General features: G+C 40.4%; 1 protein-coding gene across 3 annotated transcripts; it reads right to left on the bottom strand.

The window, feature by feature from the left end:
- Positions 1 to 234: 234 nt before the first annotated feature.
- Positions 235 to 18,940, bottom strand: ppfibp1b (PPFIA binding protein 1b). Of its 3 annotated transcripts, XM_053318798.1 has the most exons (27): positions 18,760 to 18,940; positions 13,474 to 13,553; positions 12,817 to 13,022; positions 11,721 to 11,810; positions 11,497 to 11,610; positions 11,111 to 11,242; positions 10,093 to 10,185; positions 8,934 to 9,051; positions 8,680 to 8,724; positions 7,649 to 7,710; positions 7,457 to 7,541; positions 6,932 to 7,065; positions 6,381 to 6,478; positions 5,830 to 5,890; positions 5,535 to 5,709; positions 5,131 to 5,163; positions 4,338 to 4,479; positions 4,021 to 4,152; positions 3,648 to 3,798; positions 3,416 to 3,527; positions 3,136 to 3,224; positions 2,688 to 2,810; positions 2,402 to 2,527; positions 2,118 to 2,306; positions 1,616 to 1,780; positions 1,304 to 1,369; positions 235 to 1,194 (listed from the first exon to the last, which is right to left on the bottom strand). In XM_053318798.1, the coding sequence occupies exons 2-27, from the start codon at positions 13,535 to 13,537 to the stop codon at positions 1,111 to 1,113; spliced, it is 2,889 nt and encodes a 962-aa protein (XP_053174773.1). In that variant the 5' UTR covers positions 13,538 to 13,553; positions 18,760 to 18,940; the 3' UTR covers positions 235 to 1,110. The 3 variants fall into 3 exon arrangements, with proteins under 3 accessions (XP_053174773.1, XP_053174775.1, XP_053174776.1); XM_053318800.1 differs by lacking the exon at positions 8,680 to 8,724; XM_053318801.1 differs by lacking the exons at positions 5,131 to 5,163; positions 8,680 to 8,724.
- Positions 18,941 to 19,473: the final 533 nt, after the last annotated feature.

The raw sequence follows: 19,473 nt of genomic DNA on the forward strand, positions 1-19,473 counted from the left end.
ATTTTAATTAATTAATTTCAGCTTTCTCTGTTCTCAGTGACGTTATGTGAAATGATGATATGGTGCAGGTGGTGAATGAATTTGCTGTTCTACAAACTGGAGTACAAAAAAGTCCATGTTCATTTTAGGACACATTTTTCTTTTCATAATTCAAACAAACTGCAAATTTTCTTTTATCTCTTATTCTGTCCTCATTTTGTGTATCTGATTTGTGCATTTGATGAAACTCTGAACTGATTTAAATTACTTTATTGATCTTACAAATGGATAAACCTTTTAAAAAAACACAACCTATCTTCTCAGGTACGTCAACTGCATTACAACATCATTACTTAAAGAAAACCTGACATTATCTCTTCTCACAACACTTTTCATAAAATGATCTTGTGTCAGCCATCACGAGTCTACTTAAAACCCATTTGTAGTAAAAAATAAAATAAATGACAAGCTTTTATATTAATGTGTCCGATTTCAATACCATGCAATGATATTCATTAGGCTTTGTACTGTACGATATGTATTGGTGCAAATGCATGCAGAATATTACTGATGAAAACCTGTTAAATGTTCAATGTAGGATAAAATATAAGACAATTTCCATTTAATTAGAAAAGTTCAGTTCTGTAGAAAACATAGCAGCTGTTTTTTGGAGTTATAACTTAACACTACCTTCTGCACAGCATATCTCTTCTGAATGAAATCTCTTTTTTAATATTTCTACAATCAGAAGGCAAGTTAAAAGACAGAATAAATCTATAATGGCATATTCTATATGTCTTTTCTGCTGGTTGACACTTCAGTTCTATCATTAACAGGACAATGTCAGTACATACTATAACTACATACAAAATATCTCCAGAAACCAGCTGGCAGGCAAGCAGTGGTGTTGCCCTAAATGTTCCCTCTGTCATCAGACACTGTAAGCTTTCACGACATTGTTTAAAAACAGAAACGGAAAGACACTGTAATACTTTTGGCTCATTTTTAAACGCTTAAAAAGGAAATGTGGGCGCATTCTTGGGCTTTGTTGAGAAGAGTCTGTGTGGGAGTGGAGAGGTTTGGCACAGGGTTTCATTCACAGCAGGACCAGGTTTCATGGTGCTGACAGTCTCATGCGTTGGATTCATCGTCTGTTACGCTGGGGTTGGGTGAATTTGAAATCTCTTTGAAGAATTCATCATCTTTCAGCATGCTCTGGTGCAACAGAGAGAAATTATAAAAGATCAACTTCACAATTAAAACTTGACAATTTTGCCATGTTGCCCAGTCAATTATTAACACTCTTTACATTAAATATTCTTACCGTCAGGTTTTGGATCCCTTCAGAGAACGCTCCAATCTGTCTCACTGTTCCCTCAGAGTCTTCCATCTGTAAAAAACAACAACTTTAAACTCAAACTATTACAGCACAATCAAGCACAATTTAGATTTCTACTGAATAAACATCTCTTGAAGAAAGTCACCAAAAATATCAGGAACTCATGAACTGGACTATTTTAATTGACTTTGTGAAAAGCAGATTTCTCATGTAAACACATGTAATTATAAACAGGACTGATGATGTTTTAAGCTGGATCATATAATCGTTCAGCAGACCCTTTGAAGAAAAGCTCACCTGCTCTAGCCTGTCGAGGTCATCCTCGTAGATTTGGAGCTCAAAGCCTTTCTGAAAGCTTTGTCCCTTCGGCATCTCCACATCCATGGGACACACGTACTCCTCACTTTCTTCCTGCTTTTTCTTCCTTAGACTGCCAAAGTTACCAAACGACAGTTTCCGGGGCTGGTATGTGTGATAGTAGAGAAGACAAAGAAATTCAGTCTATTAGGTTTGAGCAACATTAAGAAAAGTACTGTACATGCCGCTCAGGTTTCTCACTTTCAGATATTTTAGCCTGTACGTTCTTGTTATATTATTTGATTTATCTGATAATTTCCTGTTTTAATTTGTTGTTTGTAAGAATTGAAACTTTATTTGCGTGTTCTATTACAAACCTATTATTGTAATATCAAATCAAATTACTGTTTGATTGATAAATATTTGAAATTTCCAAAACCACTGAAATCTCTCCCTGGGTATTCCTGACTTAAGGGATCTTGGTGCTAACTGTAATCTGTACCTTGACTTTGGTGGTGGCAGTAAGCAAAGTGTAATCTGGGTTTTCAAGACACTCCTGTTTGAGCTGCTGGGCCTCTGAACCAATCAGCAGGTTGAAATGTGTGGCGAGGTGGCGGCGCAGCAGAGTCTTGTTAGGGGGGATGTTCAGCAGCAAGGCCATGGTCTCTACATTGAACCGCGGCTCTAGGACCTGAGAAGAGGAAAACATCATAAAAGTGTTAGGATATGAGATTTTCAGGTGAGAGTCTGTGTTTCCAAGGACGACTGAACACAAGACCCTCTCACCATCAAGCCTCCGTGCACGCCACTGCCTCTCAGGTTAGGAGCGTATTCAGCGAGGTCCGCAGACCGCAGCCACTCCATCACCCTGTGGTTTGTCCACTGTGAAATCTCTGCTGGGGAAATATTGTTCTGTGGGCACAAATCACAGATAAAGGATGAATAAATCATAAGTTACTAATTAGAATGTATGTCTACATTTAGCCATGTGCTGCAAAATGTGTTTGCAAAACAGAGCAGAATTCGAAGATCTGTTGACTCATTTCTGTTCTCAGGTTCCTGTTAAATTCACCTCGTCAGATGGCCTGCGTCGCAAGCAGTTGGGCTCATAGTTGTTGAGCCGCAGCACTTGAATAGCTCTTTTGATACTGAGGTGATGCAGGACACTCCCCACCTTCAAAGAAAGCAGGTCATCCTGAGGGAAAAAGGGAGGCATCAGTGACTAACAGCAAAATTCAAACTGTAAAAGCAAAGCTCAGTTGAAGCTGCTATGAAGTAGTATAAAGACAGTTACATCATTTTGCAGTAGAAAAGGTAAGGTTCCTCAGCACAGAAGACTGAATCACAGTTTTAGCAGAGCCAGAGGCTGTGGTGTGACTCTAGTGAGGAGGGTGAAACCAGGCCATCTTCAGTGGAGCTCATCAGACTCTCTGTGCAATAATCTTAATGGCACTGCAGTTGTCAGATCTACTTAGCCAAAGGGTCTGTGGAGGGAGCACATGTCTCTCGCCAGCACTCACCACTGTCATGTAGTGCAGCATGCGACCATCCACTCGCCCCTCATCAAACTGGGTTTTATACTGAGGCAGACCGATGTCATCCAGCCATCCTGAGAGGAAAAGAAAAAAGAAGAGCAAGTTTTTATAAGTAGTAAGATGACCAGTCAAATATAATTCAAAGTTAAACTAGTAAGTTAAAAAGCAAAAACACAAAAAAAACACACCAAAAAAAAAACACTTGATCAGAGAACAGAGCATTTTTGACTTAAGTTATTCATGTGGTCTAGCAGCTGGTACTCACTCGTCACCCAGTTGTAATCCAGCTTTCCCCTATTATCCTCCTCCTCTGAGCCAAGGGCCTGCAGAGCCAGCTGCAGCTTCTTTCTGTGAAGCGGGTGTTTGATGCCCAGCTCCTAAATACCAAAAAAGAGGTGAGTGAGGATTACACATAACATCCCCAAGGTACTACACAGTAAGTTCGGCAGTAAAGATACTCTGTCTGGTGACTTTTTAAAACTCCTTTGACATCTCACCCTCTCAAGGTCCTGTTGTGAGGCCTGAAGCAGCGTCTGCCCAGAAGAGATCCACCCACGGGCCATGTTCACATAAAGACCAAGACCCTGCTCCTGCAGCCAGTCACATACCTGATCCTTTGACCAGCGTGCAAATGGAGCATCCACATCACTTAAGAAAAAGAGAATAGAGAAGCAAGTTGTTAATTAAGAAAGGCGTACAGATAGGCACACCCTTATGGTATGAGGTAACAAATTCATATTGTTTAACAAACAAATAAAAACACTTTGTGAAAACTACTGCATTATTTCTGAACTGGACTGAACACCAGAGATTCAAAAAAAGAAAATCGCACTCTGAGCCTCATTATTCAGGCTGAATGCACTGACGTACTTGCTGACTCTTTGGAGGTCACGAGACCAACCCAGCCTGGGTCCCGCTGTGGCTCGGACCCCGCCTCTCTTGAACTCACCCTCTGGGAGGTTGTCATCCAGGTTAAATGTGGTAGACTGACTTCTCTTAAGCCTTAAAAAAATATCAAAACATCCTCACAAATAGCACAACATAACAGGTCATAACAAAATCCATAATGATTAAATAATGCATTGTTATGTCCAGCTGAATCTGTTGCATGTAGAAATGTATGCATATTTCTACATTTTTATGATTTATTTAAAAAGTAAGAAGAATGTGTAATTTTTTTAACTCACTTTCCAAAGAGCTTCTTAATTCCTTTGGATTTCTTTCTGCTCTCTGGTGTCGTAGGGAGCGTGTGGGTGCTGTTGCTGTTACTCGACTTCTGCGGCAGCCCGGCTAGATCTAGGTGATCCGTGCCCTGTTGCTCTGTTTCAGCTGTACAGACATACGGGCACAGAACATCATCGTTATAATGAGCGTCAGTATCGCAGTAGACATGTACAGATCGGTGGAGACAGAGCTGCTGCACGGGGCCAGAAACCACTCAGATAGACACATGACGACTCCTACACAGACTGAGAGGTCATGGAGGTGGGCATCAAAAGCAAAACCCTGCCTGGTACGCATGCATCAGACCATCCGAAGTCTGACTACGACAACAACAAAGACAACTCCCACTAAATGAGGGAGATTTAACAAGTTTTGTTGCAGAAAGAGAAGCAGATAGAAGATTTCAGAGGTGAGGCATCAAGATCTAAATCATTCCAGCTAATAATATGGGTTTGGATACAGGTCTGTGTTTGGGGAAGGGTTTGAAAAAAAGTGTGAACAAATACATGCAGGCAACACAAGCAAATCAACATACACAACAGACTAGCTGTATGTTGCACAGACAACACTTGAGTTGACACAATGGCTAGTGACAAAAGGTGTGGCTGTTAAGGTGCTGCAGCTACTAAAAAAAGAGAATGAAATGGATGAGTACAGAAAAGGAATAAATGTACAATGAGGATATGCTCAGTAGTTTCCTTTGTTTTCTTCAGAGAACTACTGCAACCCTGCAGTGATCTACGGTCCATACTGTACCTAACATGGGCGCACTCGCACTCCTGCTGCGGTCTTCATGTGTTACAAAGCACACACAACACACGACAGGGTCCAACAGAAAAAAAAAAAAAAACAAGACAAAGGGCAGAAATTATGATTGAAATAACAACAGGATTGGAACGAACACACACACACACACACACACACACACATACACACATACACACACACACACACACAGAAACTGACTTCAATAATTAAATGGGGACCACAGTTTGTTTCTGTGGGCCGCAAATTATGGTCTTGGTCCATTTTGTATATTCCATGGGTGTGTCTTGGGAAAATAAAAAGTTCATAAGTCCATACTGGCTGAAAAACCCTCCAAGAAAATCACACTGTGTAGTAAACATCTACAGCTGGTAAATAGTGTGGTTTTCTCTTACCGAGGTTAGGGCTGCTTCCTGTCTTCTTGCCCCCACGGATCTTGAAGAAGCCCTTTCCAAAAGATGACCGGGCCTTTCTTGAGCCAAAGCTGTCTTCTTCCGTGGTGGCAGGTAGGGTGGCAGAGGGGCACATCGGTGGTTTTTCACTAATCTTACTGACTTCTTCACTTGTGTTCTGAAGAAACAAAAACATTGCTCATAAATGGCTGTCATGTTTACTTGCTGCAAGTATTGCTGAAGAAGACCAATCTAAAACCACTGGTGGAGGTTTTTCCTTTAACATTAAATATGTTACCTTTTCATTATTGCTCCTCTCTAGCCAGTCCTGGCTGCCAGTCTTTGTTATATCCTGGCTGCTGAAATGACACACAGCACAACAATATATAGTAGTGAAGCTGCAAGCTCGTCTCACATGGTCATGAGCAGCAGTGTGAGGCTTCGGGATATGTTACACACACACACACACACACACACACACACACACACACTCTTCTCATATGTAATTTAAAGAGGGTGACTGCGACACTTTTCACACTCTGTATGCAACAAATGGACAAAACAGCTGTTGGCCTGAACATAACTGAAAACAGTAGTTCACACTTACAGTAGTAGGTGTGGACAATACAGTTGTTTTTTTTACTGCCTAAAAATGATCAAAAAAGTTTGATTTCTTTAACTATGAAAAAAAAAAATTCATTCAAGGACGTGAATGGCACAAAATATATACACACTACTGGTGTCTTCTTTAAATAAAAAATAAAAACTTGTACAAGCCGAACGCTACACTGAACTCTGACTTGCAGTATTGAATGCTTGTTAAGGGATAAAGTCTCTATTATATTTCACCTTTCCACATCTGTTGGTGCAGACTGTGATACTTGCTCTGGATCAGTGGGACTGGGTGAGGACGAAGGCTCTTCATTTAAACCATTTAGGCTGTCCAGCTAAACACACAACAAGAAAGAGAGAAGCAGACAGACAAAAATAGACTTAATACACCATTTACAAGGATGGACTGCCTTAAAACATTAACTTACATTTCCTCCTGTGGCCTCCAGTCTAAATCTTCACGAGTGTTTGGAAAACTGACAGGAGATGTTATTTAATTAATTGGATGTCGACCCTTCAACACTCATTTTAAATGTATAACATTTATGTGAGCTGTAAGTGTCTTACTGAGCAATTTAGAGTTTAATTAGATTTGAAGTTGCTTGGGGGGGGGGGGGGGGGGGGGGGTAAAGATGATGCAATCAAAAATAATGTGAGGTTTACAATAAACATCTTATATTCCTCATTCTAGTTTTGTGTTATCGCTTAATTTTATTCTTTTATTCTTTAATTTTTTTTTATTTTTTTTTAGGCATTTGTGATACCATGTCACACTGTGCTGCACAAACCTCATCTGGGCTCCTTGGTAGCTCAACATCTGTAACTTCATACTTTTCTGACACTGCAGACACGGGGCTGGATGACATGAGTACGACGGAGCTTTCGCCATAACTCTCGATCTGCTCGTTATCTTTGGTTTTCTCTGGAGAAGACAATGAATCAAATGCATGGGAAAAAACCCAAAAACAAGATTTTAGAATGAGCCGTTTTGTTTAGTATTGACCTAAACCATCACATGCCATTAGTCAACAGAAACCAGGTTAGCTTAGAAAACTAATTTACATTTTTTTGTCTCTTGAGAAAATTAACATTCACCTGGAAGGCAAATGTTAGTTTGTACTGAAATTAACTAAAGCCACCAGCTGCCTGGAAGGTTGGACATAAATATAAAAAGTAAGATGTGCTGTGAGAAATGCTTGGCAGTGAAAAAACTGTTTCCATGATGCATTCTTATAATTTTTAATTTTAAGCTGTTGCGTCCAAAGCTTTATTTCTTACACTACTCATCTACTATGAAAGAAGGGACATCTAACCTTTTTTCCCTTGTACTGACATCACCATGTCTTGAACTTTCTTATACCTCAGCAGTGACTGCTTCAGTTCTTCAATCTTACGATCCTGTAAAATAAAAAGAAAACATTTTAGGTAATTCACAGGAGGAGAGTTGAAGTATTTTACATGATGCGATGTAAATATGCCAGCCAACCATAAAGGATGACATATACCTTCTCTTCATTAGCTGCCATCAACGATTCAACTGCCTTTTTCATTCTCTGCACTTCAACATCTAGCAAGGAAAGAAAGTTATTATAGATGTGAAACTGCAATCTGGGCATGGGTAGTAAGCCTGAACACACAGGATGCTACAGAACATACAGACTGTAACGTTACTGACCTTAATTCTGTAACACAGTCTGTTCACATTGATCAAACATATCCTTATGTGAGCAGGTGTTTAACATTTTTCACTTTGGTAGAACATTTTCACTTTTCAGGAAGCACACTCAGTCAGTCCTCTACATTAGCAGTCATAGCAGCTGTCTGGTATTTGCGCTCTGGTTTATCAAAAACTGGTCCATGCTTTAAAAACATGAAATATGACTTCATTTTAAAAGAAATTAAAGTTGAGTGTTGAATAAGGATCTAGACTGCTATACAGTATGTGTAGAGTCATGTTGAGGGCATGCACTGACTGAAAAATGAAACTGAGTCAAGGATCACTCATAAAAAAGGCACAGATTTGGAAACAGCAGTCACAACAAAAGACACTGTCACACAACACTGAACATAACATCACAGGTTAGCGTCAGGGCACACACCCGCGTTGGTGTGAGCAGGGAATGTTTAGAGGAGTTTGAGGAGAGATATTTAGGGGTACAGGGGGTGATTATTGTTGGAAGACATGAGGCAGGAGGATGAGGGAACAGCCTGAGAGGTTATGACAAAACGCCACAATTCATTCCTTATTCCTGTTGAAAACACATAGCAAACATTCCTTGTTGCTCTGCAAGGATGGGCATTAAAACACACACTGAACATGGCGGTTTTCAGTCAGGTTTGGTTCAGTTACAAAATCCTTAGAAGTTGCATGAAAGTTTTAAGAGAGGTGTGGTGCTCTGTGGTCAGGTATTAGCACTCCAGTGGATTTTAATGGACAAGCAGAGTTCAGATGGCTCATGCTCGTTCATGCAAACACGGGTTGAGATGGGTGCAGTGATAAAGTGCAATAAAAAACAAAAGCATAAAACCCCCTTACGTTTTTCTTTCAGCCTCTTTCTAAGAGTTTCATCTTGGTGAGAAACTAAACAGGACAAAGAATTGTAAAACATAAAACTGGTTGTCTGCAGAATCTGAAGAACGTCAATACTGACCTCTAACAGGGCCTCACTTATTGTTTTGGTGATTCTACACAGATTACCACTCAGTCGTATAAGGTTAAGTTGAACATGTGAGTTAAAGCATCTGCATGCTCATATTCAGTGACGCTTGTGATTGAACTGTCTTTCCCACCTCTCTCTGTAGGATCTGCACTGCTCGAGGCAATGGCTTTGAAGCCCGTCTCATCCGGCAGTCTCAACATCTCTCCGTCTTTGCCCTCCAGCTGCCTCCTTAGTATGGCGAGCTCCTCCTGTCCAACAGAAGACAACAGTGAGGATATTTCCCCAACACAGACACCAGCTCCCCCACCCCAACTCCACACTACAAACAAACCACTACACAAAGGTTCACAGCTGCTGACGTGGCGTACAGGCACGCAGACCACACCTGCTGTGAAGGGTAATGTGTGTGAGGCGGGTAGTAAGCACTAAATCTGAGGGGGCTGTGGTAATAACAAATACACAGGCCATTAGAAAAGAAAATACAAGTTGAACAGAGCAGGAATCAAGCATGGAGACAAACAAATTACATTAAAAGATTTAACAAAAAAGGTCAGAAGGAGGAGTGTAAAGAGGGATGAAGAAAAACGCAGCACAACAGAACTCTGTGCCAGCTCTGAGAGGAAAAAAATTTAAGTGTGTTTTGAAAAAATGTAAACGTTTGTTCAATGTGGTGCTCAACTTGAAAAAAGTAGCATTTCTGACTACACTTGACTTTTTGCATTTTAACTTATGACTGTACTATGCAGTTCAGTAAAGTGATTTAATTTCACAAGAAGTGATATCATTTTCCCAAAAAGGGGCAAAAAGAAAAAAAAGAAACTTGGAAAACTACTGCAAACCAAATTAAATGTGTTTTTTTAAACCTCAAAAATAAAAAACAGAAGAGGAGCCAAAGGGAGAGGTCAAAAACCATAATCATACAGCAAGCACAACAGTGTTCCTGAGAAATCCAACCTTCATAGTCTGGAGTTTGTGCTCCTTCCTCTGTTTCTCATACTGCATCTGGCCCATTTTGATTTTCAGGCTAGAAAGCTTGGCCATTAGCGACTAGCAGTAGACCGACAAACCAAGAAGGAGAGAGAAAATAGAGATGCAAGAAGTGAAAGATAAAAGAGGTCAAGAGGATGAGACAACTAAGTTTAACTACTACATAATGAAAGCATGAGAGTTTAGAGAGTCCTGAAACAAGATAAAACAGCAAGGAAAGAATAACGTGTTAGTCGTGGAGAGTTTGTAATGTTTACACCAGGAATGTGCAAACTCCTGTGAACTTCCCTGCCACAACTCACCTTTGTGGATTTAAGTTTCTTCTCGTACTGTAGCTTTTCACTCTCGAGCTCTGTCAGTCTGTACCGCAGTTCATTAATTTCAAGAATCAAATCCTGAAAGAAAAGAAAATGCAGGTCACTGAGAATGGTAAGCAGAGCAAGCAAACCTGGCAAAAAGTTAAACTTCATTCCAAAAACTCATTAAAATGTGATCCGTATATCCCTTTAAGAGCTGGTGATAAATAACGTTGTGCAGATGCCCTCATTTCTTTTCAAATTACTGTTAACTGTCAACTGCTTTAACTTTAGCTAAACTAAAACACTTCTCACTGTTGAATTTGAACCTCAGGTTTATCTTCCATTAACCATTTAAATCTCATTTAACTCTGCATGTTTGGTGTAGTGGAGTACAAACAAACTGTATAAAGCAACTTGAGATACTTTTGAAGGGCCTGAATTCCTCAGAGAGTGGCTGCATCAAAGCAGCAGCAGTGATACAAAAAGAGGGGAAGCTGCTTGTAGAAAAGAAGTGATTTATGTGCTGTGAGGCGGAACATGGACAGCAGCTTTTTGTTCCAGTGGGGTGGAAGAGACGGCCACGCTGCTACAACAATAACATGACGTGTTTGAAAGCTTTCCAAGCATTCTGCACGGTTCATCTGGGAGCAGAAATCTCTAGTAAACAAATGATTGACATCTTAATGTTTGTAAAGCCACTGACCAGAGGGCAGCGAGTTCAAACTGAGTCAAAAATAAAATGTAATTCACCACACACACACACACACACTACAAAATCTGCAGCACTCTCATGGCTGGGTCAGTGAACGCTGACTATGCCTTGAAGTCCAATTACTTTTTTTTTCTAACTAAACACACAGCTGCTTTGAAACTAAGACGTCCCTCTCCCACACAGGTGTCAGACAACATGAATGAGTGTTTGTATGTGTGTGTGTGGGTGGGTGTGTGTGTATTTGGATGAGCGAGAAAGGAAACATGCATACAAAAAGACAATTCCTGTCCTAAGCATGAGCCCACATACGTCACTATCTCGAAATCTGTCATCAAAGTCCAGTCTGTCCTTCTCAAAGGAATTCAGCTTCAGCTTTAAGTTGGACACTTCAGACATCAGTTCTAGCTTCTGGGTCTCAAGTGTTGTTCTGCACAGGAGCTCCTACAATGAGAAATGAAGGCTGTTACAAAAGCTTGCCATGTGGTCAGTATCAGCAGCCCAAACAGCAGTGGCAGTACAGGCATTGTGACTGTAGTTGGTCGTCATCATTATAATCATCATCTTCATCATAAATACATGAGCTGGAAACACTGCACATGTGCGCTGTGCGTAGCCTTCATTACTTGTGGCTCTTGAGCTTGTGTGCTGACAGTTTGCCCTGAGCTTTATTACACATGAAACACACACAAACACACCTGTTGAAGCATCTCCTCAGTGGCATTGAGTTTTTCCCTGTGCTCATCCAAACACATGTCCAGGTCCCGAATCTTCTCTCCCTGAGCCTCCACCTGGTCAGTCAGCACACTCACCTGCATGAAAGCAAGATGTCACTCTTGTTGTTAACAACACAGTTTTTAAAAAAGGAGACTTTAAACTTCATGGTGCTGGTTACATGATGTAAGCATTGCTGAGTGTGTACCTGAAGCACCAGAGACTCCTTATCACTCTCTATTCGAGAAAGCCTTTCCTGGTAGTGGTCACCCCCACTCAGGGAGATATGTCCATTGGACTACAGGGATAGAAGAAAACAGATATTAGAACAAGGAAACAAGTGATTTAAGAGCCTTTGAAATGCATGCAGGTAAGTGGTGCAAATGAGTTAATTCATTCTTCTGATCTTGGAGATGTTAAATGTCTCTGTGCCTAATAATGTCAGATGAAGATGAAGAGTAAGTGGCTGCACTGCTTTGCCCAGCGCAAACAAAACCTTACATGGCTGAGAAGAAGGCTCACATTCATACTGCTGTACACAGAGTGAGTTACAGCATTACACAAAACTCTGGCATTTCTCTGGCCTGCAGCCCATCACTCTCCACTAACACCGTTCTGGTTCCCAAGAAGTCAGCGTCTCTCTTGCAGCACAACAAGCTGCAACAATGACAATACCAGCATTTCATCTTACATTCCCAAGAAACTCAGCAGAGGAAGACAGTCATGTTTTCACTGAGCAAACAACACGATTGTCTACTTGCACCCAGGATTGTTTGCCCATGATTGCTGACATTCATCATTTTTAATGCAGCATACAGAGTGAGTACAATCATAAGCAGACCAGATGTGCTAAAGTTTGTTTGAAGTTTATTCTCTCCAGCCATCACAGACAAAATCCCCTCCATGTTGACAAAACATAAACTCATTCCAAGTTTGCAAGTGTTGCTTTCTTCACTCATAAATGAAGGGTGAAGGGTGAAGGGTGAAATTCCCATGTTATGTGACATTCCCAGTCAAAGAGATTCCTTCCCTGAGGCTACACCATTATGAAGAGAGAAAAAAATGGTCTATTTTATTTTATGATCTGCAGTTCAGTCGAGTCATTACACTAAAATCTCAAAAATGACATTCACCCCATAACTACACACAGATAAACATTCTTTCTGTCATCTGCTGATAAAAACAAACCTGTCCCAGTTGAATTACTGCGTCTGTTCAGTGAGCAGGGTTAACTGTGTTATCTTAGTGATGTTCATGTGTCATGCAGCATCTATTGCCCCTACTGTAACATGTGAGCCTCTCACCAGGTGACCCTGGAGCCACTCGGCCAGACTGTCAGCTGTGGAGTCGGGGATCTGACAGCGTAGACTCTCCCTTTCTTCGGTGTCCATCAACTCCAGGACACTCCGCAGGTCCTCCAAAAGGTGAAGCGCCCGCAGGCTACCCATGAAAGGAGAGGTGGGCGACTGGCAGTCAAACATCCCGTTGGAGTAGTCCAGAGCCTTGGAGCCTGAGATAAAGAGTTATAATGAATGAGGACGTCAGCTAGATCTGGTACCCAAAGGAAGACACAAAGGTACTTTCTTATCATCATTTGACATGTTTTACTTCCTGCTCTTAATAGCACTAAATAAAAGTACATAGAAATAAATCAAGGTGCAAGATTTCAAACACTATTTAATCTATTATTAATAACTATTATTGTAGACAACCATTAATAACTTCTTGGACATCTGACCCTACTGAGCATCACCAAGCTATGTCTTCAGATGGTCCACTGCTGCACTGGTGAATGTAAAACGTCAGCTCTGCACCAGATTAAATCTTAGCAATGTTGATTCAAACTGAAGAGTTTTAAAGAGTGTCATTGTAAAAAAAATTCTCCTGAAATACTCAGGGTCAAGATAAAATATGTGATAAACATTTGGAACGCTGAAAAAAAAAAAAAAAGATAAGTTAACCTGCTATAATGCCGTCCATCTGCTCCAGGGCAGCTGCCAACATGTCGCTGGCATCGGACATCATCTTCAGTCTGATAAACCTGGAAGGAGAGAATAAAACCATGAAGGAAAAAAGTAACTTTGAAAATTTAAAAGTGATGTTTTGACTCTTTAAAAAAACAAAACAGCATCTATTAACTCAGTGAATCTCCGTTTTTGTGATTGGTATGAATTTATAAAACCTTGGAAAAGGAAACAGGGACACTAAATAAAACAACCTGGATTATTATGACTATCAACATGTCAGTGTGATCATCTCAGTTTAGTCTACAAACAGCTCATCACAGCTGCTGCTCTGTGTACGTGAGATGTGAACATCCAAAAATGTGTAGATGGAGGACAAATCTAACAGAGCAGTTCCCGCAATGTTCAGATTTCTAGGCAAAAAAACGTGCCTGCGTTATTTTGGCATCGAGCATGTCATTACAAAACGTTCCCACCCAGGAATTAGGTTGTGACTGCAATACATCCTCAACTACCCAGAAAAAGGTGGCTGTCTGTTGAAATAGCATGTTTAGGTTTCTTTGTGACCACCTTGTCTGTGTAAAAAAAAAAAAAAGATAAGTAGAGTGATATATGAGATGAGCGACCCATCTTAAATGTTATATGATGAAGGTTAAAAAAACTCAGACTGAAACAAAAACACTGAAAGGAAACGCTACGTACACGCTCTGCTGAGCTCTGTTCAGCGTGTAACCCAGAATATCAATCAGACCATTAACCTAAAATATTAAATGTGCTACTGATAAGACAGTGGACACTCTGTTTGGAGTGAAGACACATTTTAGTGTCCCGGTCTTGAACATCTGCCAAACCAGCATAGCAGTCCCTTTCTCTCAGGATGTTTAATCAAAAGGCTCCGCTGCATATTCATGCATGCACAAACATGAACGCACGGCCACTCATGCACGCGCACGCACACGCACGCGCACACACACACACACACACACACACACACACACAAACACTCTCACACACCAACACCCTTTAATCAGCTGCCTCACATCCTGGGAGTGCCCAACACAGGGATGTAGCACTGTTTTCAAACTTTATGGAAACCACCGGCGTACCTAACACTGTTATTTCAGCATTCCTGTGGTCAAATTTTCCATTATGTGTAAAATAAGCGTTCACTGAAACATAAGAATCATCACAACACACAGAAAGCCGAGCAGAAATGAGAGGAAGCAGCCCGCTGTCAGGTCCACTGTGAACTGCTGAATGGTTTCCAACAATAAGAAAAATAAAAAATAAATCTGAATAGGAGTAAAAATGTTTCTCACAGCTTGTCCCACTTGTACAACTGGGACAAGCGAGCAAAGGCTGACATTTGAAAAGGGCAGGACACTTTTTCCAACAGAATCTGACACTTATTACCAAAAGACAAGAATTCACGGTGTTCAGTCAGCTTTTTAAAATGTCATCATGTTTAGATTTGACATAAAATGTGTGTTTTGAGAGGAACCCTAAAACTATCAGACAGGTGTGTAACATTAGACAGAAATGAAGATGGAGAGAACAAGTCAGTCAGATGTTAACACAGTGAAATAATCTGCTAAAAGATGGTTGGAATAAGACTTTCCTGATTTCCTGGTTTTACTTTTTTTCCCCAGACGGGCAACACTTCATGCAAAAGTCCACGGTACATTCATTACTGGAACATCTAAGATTGTTCCTCCACGCTGCGGTGGATCCACTGGGAAAAAATTAAGTATTAAGAAGAACACTGCAGCAGCATGTGAAATGAATAAAACCCAGTCTTAAACTGCAGATAACACAGAGTCTGGATCCTGATGACTGGAACTGAATTTGAGGGCCTGCGGGGCATCTTTTCCAAAATCCTGAGTCAGCCTCTCTCTCTCTCTCTCTCACACTAGAAAGGCAAATATGGGCCAGGTTAACACTCGGCTCTCAGCAAACACACTTCAAACACTCGAGGGCAAGAGCAGACATGCTGCTCAGAAACCTGCTCTCCATGTGTCAATCGATGAGAAACAAGTGTCTGGATCCTCACTGTCGACATCATCCAGAGGACACGGAGCTCAAAGTGGTCTCAGCACAAACTTACAACATTTAATGACAGAGAGGTGCACCCTGGGATGTCTGCGTAGTGTGTTAGTCATATGTAAACAGAGAGGGTTGTTAAGGCTGCAACTACTTTCTGTTTGTTCCAGTTTACCCCTTGTTATAACTTCCTGAACCTTAAGAGGACACCTTCATACTGCTTTGTTTGTTTGAAAAATGATTGAAAACATAATGTGCAGATGAATTTTTCTGGTAATCGACTGATTGAAGAGTCATTCTTCGGTTATATTGTTGGATTTTAAACAGCGTCAAGCACATTGTCGGTATGTGTGTATTAGCCCTCATGTATCTGCAGTATCAAAGGAGACATCTCAAAAATGTTAACAGGCGAGCATCATCCTCCAAAAACAAAGTCTCACTGTCTGACCTTCTATAAGCACCACGTACAACAACCATAAGACACACAGAGAGGGCTATTGTTCATGCTGGCGTGGTATTTTGACTGAGAGGCATGAGAAGACAAAGACAGAAAGAAAAAAAGAAAAAAAATCTGCAATGCAACGCTACAGTAGACATGGCATTTGAAACAACACCTGCCCGCATACTCTTTTCAGAAGAGCCTCAAAACAAATCCACTAGGAAAAAAAAAAGAAAAAAACTCACTCAAAAAGCAATCTTGCCCTCTGGTGAAAACAGCCATATAATCCATGTTGACATGCAGAGAATAATGAATACAAGCAGGAGAGTGGGCCGCTATAATGGCTTTTGAAATCCACCAACCCTCGCCCCATCAGGCTGAGAGTACCATCATAACCTGTCCTCACTGGACACCACCGGGGAGAAAAAGGAGAAAATCTTGTAATATCCCGACCCCTGAATGACAAGTAAACTACACTGCTGCACGCACAGGAGAGAGAAAACAAAAACAGAAGCTTCAGGGCCATATGTCTGTGATGGTAAAGTGTTTGCAGCAGCCTGCGTTTAGACAACCTGTGCCAGTGGTAAAAAAAGGTCCAGGGAGAGAGGAATTTACAATCGACGCATAAATCAAACCACAGTTTGCTTTCTTTGTTCCTTTTTTATCCAGGTTAAAAAAAAACAAAAAAAGTAAAATCTGTGGTGATGTCTGCTTTACATGAAGGGACAGATCCAAGTCTCACCACATAATGACACTATTTATAGTTTGAGTCATGCAGGTCTTGACTCAGTATTTATTTACCTTTACATAAAGCTTCCTTGGGAAAAGCTTAACTTAACTTTAGCTGAACTTTGCACACCTCATCCTGTTTTCCCCCCACACAAGGGCACTGACATTTTTTTTTTTAAATCACAAAATAACGACTATGTTGATCAATCAACCTGTTATTTTGCATCACACAATGGAGTCAACATTCTTATTTATGCACCAGCTCAGCGTATTTGAGAACCTAGCCACATACAGTTTGTCACACACTTAAAATAGTTAGTGTATATTATGAGCGTCTGCTGTGATTTGATCTGGTGACAGGGCTAAAGTTATTGTCTCCTAGTTTGAGGGTGAAATGAAGCGGTGTGCTAAACAAGCTGTGCTGTCTGCTCCGGTCCAGCTGCCTGCGGGACGCTGCTCTGGAATAACCTGCAGCTATTTCCAACCTGTGAGTGAGCAGGCAGAATACACCATCACTAATTTTATACCACGAAACAACAAGACCTATATGAAGACAAGAGGCGGGTGTGAAGCTGAAGGAGTCTTTTCTTACTGCCTGCATCTAAAAATAAGAAAGGCATCTGTGTAATGGGTGATGCAGTGTAAACACACTGAACAAAAGATGGAAATTGAGGCTTTAAAAAAAAAAAAAAAAAAAAAAAAAAAAAAGAACTTCCATGTGATTAAAATCTTCAAACATTTCTCCTGTCTGTACATGCCAGAGATTGCAGTGGCAATTCATTTATGTTGGAAAGCAGGACACATTTTTTTCATATTACTCACAACTTGCACAGTTTGAAACTCTACTTGACCAAGAAGCATTCATGCAGTAAGTCCAAAACTGAGTAGTACACATGTAGCACAGTGTCAGTTTATATAAACTATAAACAATCTAAGGTTTACATGCAAAACTGCTGCTGATTTACTGTGCACAAGACTTCCCACGCATATCTCCATATCAGTGAAATTGTTGTAGTACTTCTGCTTTACTTTTAGCAGCGTTTCCAAAGAAATTCCTTGCATTTTTTAATACAATAAAGACTAGAACTGGAGCTCTGAAATTAGGAGCCTTGGGATGAGGGGGTGCCCTTAAATCTGAATAATAATTAACATGTTTGAGGAAAAATCCTGGCTCAAATCTCAAAAAAGCACCTCCAACATCATACTTAAAAATGTACCACAAACTCATAAAGTCCCCTGTGTGCTCCAGATGTAGTTATAAAACTCCAAAACTATTAAAGTCATACTGACGCATTGAGTAGTGGATCAGAGTTACTTTGAAAGCATGTGGTATCTGCTGGTTTACAGACAATATTTATCGTTTTGGAGAGAGAAAGTAAACAGTTTTAAGAGGTCGGCTGGAGGGCGAGACAACAGCTGATCAAATTTCATGCCTTTTACCAATAACAGACAGTAAACTTTGAATAAACTTGTTTGGTTTACAGTCTGGGTGAAAAAAAAAAATCAGCTTGGAGAAAACACCACATTTAAAATCTCACCGATCGACTCAAAACAACATCAAACCAGACAAAGTGTAGTTGAGTCTAAAAAGAAGTGGCCTTGGGCAGTGATTACCACACAGTCTGGAGCTGTGTGGAGCTGTGTGGCAAGAAAGAAAAAAAAGAGTCGTAAACTAGACCGACTTTCTCACGCCAGGAACATTAAACCCCATGTTTGTTGTGAAGATACTAATATGTACAACTTTACTTCTACGTGAAGCTCTTCCAGATTTAGACGTAATGGAAAATGAACAGAAATATTAGCGCTTTTTAAACGTTTTCTTCCTCATGCTAAATGTCCGACGAAGTGAAATAAAAGTGAAAATTGTTCCACATTCCTATTTTAGCTGTGATACCCTAAACCCTCTGAGGATACCCCTGAACTAACAGGAGTATTTGGGCAGCTTTTTAAGCGTCTTGGACGAACTAAAAAGTCACCGTTAAGTTAAACGTTACAACAGCCGTTAGACTCAACGCTAGCAGCTCCAAAATCTAAAGTTAATAAATCACAGTCCAAACAACAACAAACTCACTTACCGAAACTCTTCTCAAGGAGCTCTCAAGATTTCCGTTCGTGAGTTTCCTTTACTGTATTTCAAAAACTCCACAGCGCCTCGTTTCTTAACTTCTCCCGTGCCAACCAGCACCCCGGACAGTCCACATCGCTACGCCATGATGAGTGACAACACGGTCAGAGCTGGAAAAGTTGGGACGTCACACCGCCGGAGAATCCCGCCCTGCTGCGGCCTGGAGCATTTTATACGGGAGTCCTGATGCATTCAGGACACATGGGAAAAGTAGGACATGTGTGACCTGTTGATCTGAGGTTCTTAGCTTTTTTAAAATGACTTTTCTTTTAAAATTGTTTTCCTCAGGGTTGGGAAAGTTACTTTGGAAATGTAATGGGTTACAGACCGCTAGTTACCTTATTTTAACTCACTTTAACTACTTAATCAAAGTAATGTAACTTATTACATTTGATTACTTTTCTAATTTTCTTACCAATGTATTCAACTGTTGGGGTAAGTGTACCCATTAAGATTTCTTATAAAGCAAGATTCATCTCTAATTTGAAAATGTATTCATTAGTTAATGTAGATCTTATAATATAAAATAAAAATATTTTATGGGAAAAAGTCAAAAGTCTGACATGGGCTTAATTGGTACTGTAACGCCATTTAAACCCATGTGTGCTCAATATTAAAAATATTGATTTCAAAGAATTAAAAACAGCAATATATGTATTCAGTA

Source organism: Scomber japonicus, chromosome 5, assembly GCF_027409825.1.
Source record: "Scomber japonicus isolate fScoJap1 chromosome 5, fScoJap1.pri, whole genome shotgun sequence".
Lineage (NCBI taxonomy): Eukaryota > Metazoa > Chordata > Actinopteri > Scombriformes > Scombridae > Scomber > Scomber japonicus.